This window comes from Atta cephalotes (genome assembly GCF_000143395.1).
Source record: "Atta cephalotes unplaced genomic scaffold scaffold00026, whole genome shotgun sequence".
In the NCBI taxonomy this organism is placed as follows: Eukaryota; Metazoa; Arthropoda; class Insecta; order Hymenoptera; family Formicidae; genus Atta; species Atta cephalotes.
The window spans coordinates 3,063,499-3,072,327 of record NW_012130090.1 but is presented as its reverse complement, the minus strand read 5'-3'; the positions used below and the strand labels follow the sequence as shown (position 1 = coordinate 3,072,327).

Below are 8,829 nucleotides of genomic sequence, written 5' to 3'. Positions count from 1 at the left end.
TTATAGTATAACGTTAGTTACTTAAGTTAGTTAGTTACTATATAATATATATATCTATATATATATATATATATGTGTGTGTGTGTGTGTGTGTGTGTGTGTGTGTGTGTGTGTGTGTGTGTGTGTGTGTGTGTGTGTGTGTGTGTGTGTGTGTGGGCGCAGAAAAAGCTAATTACTTTTAGATTGAAAGGCATAGATGTGCTCCATGCAATTCCTATAAATGAAGAAAAATGCATTCAAGATTGAAAAGCATTCATTTTAACATTCATGAATTAATATTTTTGAAAATCTGAATCAATTTCAATTCATTTCCATCCATTCTCGTTTGCTGGGGTCACAAATGATATTTGTCATGTACATTTTTGTAACTAAAAAAATTTTTATTTTTTTCTTTAATCTTGTTTGAATTGCGGAAATATTTTGCGAATTATTAAAAAAAGAATTTAATCTAGAACAACATATTAGTCTTTGATAAACAAGATGATTTTTTTTATATTCTCCCTCATATTAAATGTCCATAATGTTATGAAGAACATTTTTCTAATAAATTATAAGTTTTTTTAACACAATAGCAACAGTAAAATATTTAAAATATAGATTCAATATATAGCCATTCAATTTATAGCCATTCATATTTTAAAAAATATCATTTCAGGTTATTAAATAACTAAATTTTTTGGACAATCGACACTTGAACTATTTTTTCTTTTGTAGTTTAGAACGTCAACTTTAAGATATTAAAACATATTTTTTCTTTAAATATTTTTATTTCAGTTTTATATTTTTGAAAACAAGTACATTTTTCTCATTTTGTTAACTATTTATTATAACAATATACAATTTATATACAATTTGTTATACAACTTTTCAAATACTTTCTAAAGATGTCAAAATATATAAAAATTGTTTAATAATAATAAAAGTAATAGAAATTAAGAACACGAATGACCTAACATGTGTAGTAAGGATGCCCAAAACTAAGGTGTGTACTAAGGGTTCATCGTTAAAGTTTAACTATTGTTAGATTAGGAAATATGTCACATCGATGACATAGAGGATTATACAAATTCTCTGTTTTATAAACATAAATTCTCTACTTTAGTAATACAAATTTTCTGCTTTAAAAATAAATTATTTTCTATATAATTTTTGTTTTTATAGTAGAGAATTTGTTTTTAAAGCAGAGAATTTTTGTGTTTTTAAAGCAAAAATTTGTTTTTAAAGCAGAGAATTTGTGTTTATAAAACAGAGAAGTTGTGCAATCCTCTATGTCATCGATACGACATATTTCCTAACACATTTTCTAACCTACAATAATTAATTTTAAGCTTAACATCTTTGCGAGACTGAGTACATTTTACTGCCAGATTCTTTTATTTCAATAATGCATCAAATGAGCATAATTTCGTTGAAATTGAGAATCATCTTCTGGATAATTATCCAATTTGTGTAGCTCTAATTGTGTAACTCTTAATGTAATTTCTATATTTTCGTTCATTGTTTTTCTAATAAGATATCTACTGTATTTTATAGGTTCGAGAAATGTGGGATTGTATCTAATATCAGGACACATCTACGACAAAACTTGGTGAACGCTTTGAAATGCAAGGATTTGAGGCTATGTAAGAATATAGAGGCAAGATCAGCAAAACAGTATATTTATGATATGTTAATAGCCGAGTATCTGTTTAGTCACAATTACTCCTTCACCCTGTCGATATTTGCTAGTGAAGTCCCACTTTTAGTAAACTTTTGCAACAATGTGCCACAGTGCTCCTCTGATGAGAGTGATAGAGGTGGTAGCAGACATAAGTTGCAAAGTGATTACATAGCGCACACTCTGGAAACTTTAGGAATTGATCCCAATAGGTCTGAGGGCCAATACATTATATCAAATTATATGAATAGTGAAACACCATTGTTGCTATCTATTCTGAGCTCGATAGCCTCACTTGTTGCTGAAACTCAGTCATCAACAAGAAGGACTATGTACGACAGGAAAACGCAAGCTAATTTAGCTTTGGAAGTAAATTTTGTACAAGCAACAAAAATAGAGGCAATAAAGAAAAGAATTATGCAACAGAAACAACTGTATGATGATGAGTTAAAGACAAAGGAAAGCAAATTAAAGCAGCAAGCCACAGTTATAAAACATCAACTTAATTCATTAAATGCAAAAATGAAAGAAGCTCAGGTAATGCCTTTAACCATTTATATATTTCATATAAGATATTTTATAAATGATAAAACTGCAGAAAAGTAGAGTAACTGCCAATGTCCTTGATCTTGATATAGAATCTATCTAATCATGATTAAAAAACATTTTCCTTACTAATAATTTTTTTCTTAAATAATTAAACACTGAAATTCCTATTATCATTATAATACATAATATAAATTATGACGCTGAAAGTAAAAATATAACGAAAGTAAACAAAAATTCTTAAAAACTATGGCATGCAAGTTGCCGATTTCGTGCAACTGGAGAGTATGTTGTCACCAATATTAAATTATAATATAAATATTTATGTTAAAGTATAAACATGTGAAATACCTACATATGATGATTCATGTTGATTTCCCACTTGATTTACAAAGGGTAAAAAATGTATTTTTCACATAATTGTAAATATATTGGACTGAAGCAATGACATTAGTATTTTCTTTATTCATAAAAAAATTTGCTTTTTCAATTTTTGGAATAAAATATATATTTTTTAAAGAAAATTAAATAAATTATTTAAGAAAGTTATTATTTTAATGATTTATTCAACTTTATTTTAAAAAATACGTAGAGAAAAGGCTACTATTATGATATACTGAGTTCATTTCGGGTAAATGCTAGAAATCTATAGGCAGAATTTAAAAAAATAATAGGTCATTTTGAATTTAATAAGCTTTAAGATAATGTTATGTAAAATTTAATTCAAATTTTTTTTTTTATAAGTTAAAGAAATGTAAAAAAGTGAGCAAATCGCAAAGTAAAAAAATTATACTCCTATATGAGATATTCCGAAAAATCGATAATAAAACATAAAATCAGTATTGCAATTAAAAAACTTTATTTAATGTTTCTAAAATACAAATAAACACAGCTAATGCGCGTACAAAAGTTGCTTTGTTGCTAGCTGACTTGTTTTCAGATAGTTGGAATCAAGCATCGCAAAAACAGGCATTCGATGTTTATTTCCGATTGTACTTTTTATTATTGTACAACAACATTTATACTTTAGCAACGATTTTCACTATACATAGAAGCAAAGATTATTTCATATTAGAAATACCCTGTATCTCATATTACGATTTCCACACCTTACAGTTTTGCAATCATCAAATCTAACTTCTATAATTAAGTAATTCAACACGTATTTTTCTATTAGTATGATCTTACTGACCGCATGAAAAATTTATTCCCAAATATTTACTTTAAATAATAAACAAGATTTAAAAGCTCATTTCAATAAAACTTGAACACATCCAAATTCTAAAATTTTTTTTTGCAACGACTACAGGCATGATCTAATAATGAATTTTCCACTAAATAATTTTCAATCCAAGATTTCCAAGAATTCAAATTTTCAAAAACTAGTTATGAAACGTTTCAGAGAAACATTTGTGAAACGTTTTTTAAACGAATATGTGCTACCGACTAGGTGAGGAATACGTAAGATGTGTTGGCTAGAGAATTGAAAAGTATTTGAGATGTTTTAAGGTGTTCAAAGTGAGATAACAGGAGGGGAGGGGGGGGGGGTAGATAAAAATGTAGCAAGCTATGAAAAATATTCAAGAGTATTATTTTCAAGGAGAATTAAGGTATCCAAAATGAAGTGAGGATAGGGATAGGGATATCCCTATCCTCACTTGGTGGGGATGGGGCGAAAGTATGCATGGATGGGTAAGGATGTAACAGTATATATTGGATAAATATGGCGTGTATTGAGGTCTCTGTAATGGGAGGGAGATGGGAGGGGTTCGGATGCGTAAATGTTGGTAAATATGTGAAGGGAGTGTGTATGAGCATATTCGAGCATTAATTGTCGATAATCGAATCGTGGTCTCCGCAGGCACCGCAGGTCGACGGTTCTTAATTTTATTTTACTCCATTTTTACAAAAAAATTAAAATAATTCCTTTAATATTCATCGGAGAAAAAAATAACGACTTTTTAACGACGTTAACTTTCATTATATTTCGTCCATCTAGTCGTTTTTTTAGATGTGAACATAATATTTTCAATCAGCTTGACGATTCGAATAAAGATACATTGTAGTATCTCCTGCGCCCAATACACGCGAATACTTGGCGCGAGCCACTATCGTACTCTTGATTGGAAACTATTCTGTATTCTTCTTTGTTTACATAATGGTTTTCCATACGAAGTGACTCTCATCCCACTCACCTCCCTCTTTGCTTAGGGACGCACGATTTTTCACACGAAACGGCTCTCATCTCATCTCCTTCCCCTTCCTTATGGGCGCGCGATTTCTACGCGAAGCGAGTTTCATCCCACTTTCTCTTCAAAATCCAACTTCCATTTCCTTTGACAGGAGGGAGGGAAGCTCCTAAGCAAGGAACGGAAACTGCTTCGCGTGGAAATTGCCTGCCCCGAAGCTGGAGGGAGAGGCGGGGGTGAGAGTCGCTTCGCGTGGAAAGTCATGCGCCCCTAAGCAGGGAGGTGGAGTGGGAAAATTGCTTCGCATGGAAAGTTGTATTCCTTGAATTTGTTCATCTCATATCTCTCTCCCTGTCTAAAATTATCTGATTCTTCATATAAAGGACTGCATTTAGGAATTATGCCCAGACAATTAAGCTACAGGTTACGTATATTACAGCAAAAATGCACACTACAGTTATCTAAGCATAATTCCTGAACGCTACCAAGCAGAGAAATAATTACTAACTTCGACTGTTAATAACTGTTTAACGAATAACGAGCAATGACTAAAACTTATTGGGAGGACACTCAGGGTCATATCCTTGACATTTTGATAATATATCAAGATCAAGGTCATCAGTAATCTCCTTTTCTGCAGTTTTACCTTTTAAATAATTATATGTATATATTATTTCTTGATAATCAATTTTATAAATAAAGGATAAAGGATTCTTTTTTTATTAAAGACCAGTATATAAGTTTTCACTTAGAAAAAAGTCAAATCCTAAAGAAATAATCTAAATATCTGGAAACACGGTAGTGTCTCAGCGCTAATCTTATATTACTTTGGGTACTTTCCAGCAAGAGACAGATAGCAGTATAATGTAGTGAAATATGTTATCTTTGTTAATGTTGAAAAACATTAAGTATGTGATATAATAATGATTCACTGTATTGTATTCTATTGTTTGTGTCTTGCTGAAAAGCGTTCTTTGTATATATATATATATATACATATATATTTATTTATTTATTTGTGTTCCTTTCTGTACAGAATTTAATGCAATCGTTGACTTTGAAAGAAAAGCAATTGAAGGAAGAAAAAAACAGTAATGCACAATGTGTCCTACAAAAGGAAATAGAATTATCTATGAAACAAAATTTCTTAACACAAGAAGCTAACAGGTATTTAATAAAAGCAAGAAAAAGATAATTTCTAAAAATATTAGAAATACTTGATAGGCAATTAAATAATAGTAACAATTCCTAATTTCCATAATTTTTTTATTCTAGTCATCTATTTAAATATCTCTTAAATATGTTTATTTAAAATAAATTAAAATAATTTTTGTATTGTAGATTACAAAGAGAACGAGATAGTTACAGGAAGTTCGAAAGTGGCTTGAAGAAATTGCAACGAGAACTCATTAAAATGCAAAAGGAAATGTCACAAAGCACATCGAATCAATATGTTCAAAACAACCTCAAAGACATTTATGTTCAAACTGATAGCCAGAGTCGTACCATAATGGATGAATGCAGAACTCTACAAAGAGAGAAGCTGGAGCTAACGAATCTCGTGGAAATGCAACGATCAAGAATAGAACAGATCACGCAACGCAGTGTCCAGTTATCACACCAATTGGAGGAAGTTCATTTACAACCATTTAAAATGTCAGTTCCTGTGACTCGAATTGTTAGTACAAATGCAATTGTCAGTGAGAGTAGTTCTACTGAGGATATTCTTCAGGACGCCAAGACACGGCTAAAGCGTTTGGAAGAAGAAAGTTCCAAAGCCGATCAGTATTTTTGTACTTTCATTAACACCTCTTCATAACAAATAAGACATTTCAAAATATTATTTACTATTTATTATATATTGCATGCACAATAATCAACTTTGAAAATTATACTTGAGACACATATGCGAAGAATGTGGTTTCTTCATTCTCAGAAGAAAAGACTGAATTGAAACATGTATCAAAAAGTATCGAACATTTAGATAATTTATTTTGTGAAACTGGATGTTAAAATATAATATACAAATTACTGATTATCTTTTTGCTTTATTTTGAATTCTACGTTCATTACATGCAACATCAAATCATAGCATAGAAAATGTTAAGTCGAGCTCCTTTCCATTGTTGTACATCATCTTCGTTTCGGATCTGAACTCCTTCTGGTGCACTTGAATTAAGGATCATATCAAGCTTGTATTTTTTGTGCATAGAATAAATCATACAGTTATTATTGAGCAATTAAGAATTTTCTTTCAAAAAAGATAATGATAATTATAGTTATAAAAAACAATATATTTTTAGAAAATTCAAAACAAAATGTTACAAATTTCATAAACGGAATAAAATATAACAGTTATATTTGAGTAATGTAATTAAGTGTTACAATATTATTTTCATATATGTTCATTTATAATCAACAAAAATACAATAAACATAATTTTTATAGTCGCTGAATCATGTTAATACACGTACTAGCAAAATTTGTTAATTAAAATAAGAAAATGTCATATAAAAACCTATTTATTTTATTCAATAATTGTATGATTTATTCTATGTACGATTCATTCTACATATTACATAAGCTATGTTAACTCTTAATTAGCTACAATATTTAATATATTACCATATCACATTAAATATCACAAATGTTCTAGTTACGAGATGTTATGTAACATTGGATGCGATCTTAGTTGCCGCTACGAATGCTTCGAAGCATTTGATTGACCAATCAAAAAATACTTCGAAGCATTCGTAGCGGTAACTCCACTGCATCTATTATTATATAAAATCAATTAGTTGTAAAAAAAAACATAATTGTGAATAATAAAAATAATATTTGTACTTAATTAAATTTGATCTATAAAAAAGGATATTGTTTATCACGACTTTCACGTCCTTCGCGTTCATGAGGACGATCCTTTGTGTATGGAGATTTTTCCTGAAAATATATTCTTGAATAAGTCTCCCGAATGCCATGATATCTTGCGACTGATAATGGAAGGGGAACAATTGTCATCTACACTTTCTTGTCTTTTTTTTGCTATTGCCGCCCATTTTGTCCCTTTAATGTACTCGAAGTAGACATCATTATCAACTATGAAGTAATAGAAAATTGTTAAGAAAATAATAACTTGATTTTTGTTTAATAAAAGAAGCCAGCACTACAGAAGTAGTATTACAATTTCTGTGTCAGAAATCTTCTGATACACAATGTGTAACAAATTTCACTGAAATAAAAAAATTAGAAATATGCGTGTTTCATAGGATATAGAACTGCAAATATGTTTCATACATTTTTCTATGTATTTAAACTTTCAAATGTATTACTGTCCGATAAGAGCGTGGTCGCGATTACTCGTAGCCAGTAAAAGAAAATGCACTACTAACTTTTTTGTGCTGATAGGTGTTACCTTTTGATGCATTATTAGCCATAAGATTTGTTCGCGTCGCATATTCCAGTACGTTCCAATATGTTCCTACCATAGCTCTTACTTCAACACGTTTAATAGAATGAGTAGGAGTGAGTTGGAGCATGTTGGAGCTTGCGACGCGAACAAACTTATAGTGTGTCAGTTATTTGATTCCTGATAGAAAAAGCATATTTCAAAATGAGTGCCACTTACGCATCACGCTATGAAGCTATATTTTTATGTATACATCTAAAACGATCGAAAATGTCTTAATTCACTATTGCCAAATACGTATGAAAATCAAAATCATTCTTCTAAAAGTAGGTACAATGTTATATTGAAACAAAAATGGTAAATGATTTGCCAGAACGTGGCACAGCACATGTAAAGATGCTTGGGACTGATTCTCAGAACAAGGATTTAGCTATCTTTATTTATTTATAACTTGAATGCAGAAAAAATGTTAGAAATATTATACTATTAGGTGTACAACTTTGCTTCCGCCGTTTTTTTCCGAAATTCGAGGCTTTATTGTAAAAAACTGATTATACATTTATGATTCAAAGTATTGTCCATCGCTGGCCATTACTTTCTCCCATCTTTCGGGTAGCGTACGAATCCCGCATCGAAAAAACTGGTCATCTTTTGAGGCTATCCACGAATCGATCCAATTTTTTACTTCTTCATAAGACTGGAAGTGCTGATCAGCCAGGCCGTGTGCCATTGATCGAAACAAGTGATAGTCAGAAGGAGCAACGTCTGGAGAATACGGCGGGTAGGGTAGGACTTCCCATTTCAACGTTTCCAAATATGTCTTGACCACGCAACATGGGGTCGAGCATTGTCATGCTGCAAAATCACTTTATCATGTCTCTCGTTGTATTGCGGCCGTTTGTTTTTCAATGTTCGGCTCAAACGCATTAATTGCGTTCGATACCGATCGCCTGTGATTGTTTCAGTCGGTTTTAACAGTTCATAATCCACTACGCCGAGTCCCACCAAATACAGAGCATGACCTTGGACGT

General features: G+C 30.8%; 1 protein-coding gene across 1 annotated transcript in view; it reads left to right on the top strand.

Annotated features, from left to right (window-relative positions):
• Positions 1-6,211, top strand: part of LOC105620415 (spindle assembly abnormal protein 6 homolog) — a 6,812-nt gene extending 601 nt beyond the window's left edge. The window contains exons 2-4 of the mRNA XM_012201911.1: positions 1,534-2,194; positions 5,429-5,559; positions 5,734-6,211. Of these exons, the coding sequence (XP_012057301.1) occupies positions 1,534-2,194; positions 5,429-5,559; positions 5,734-6,211 (1,270 nt within the window). The remainder of the gene's footprint in view (positions 1-1,533; positions 2,195-5,428; positions 5,560-5,733) is intronic.
• Positions 6,212-8,829: the final 2,618 nt, after the last annotated feature.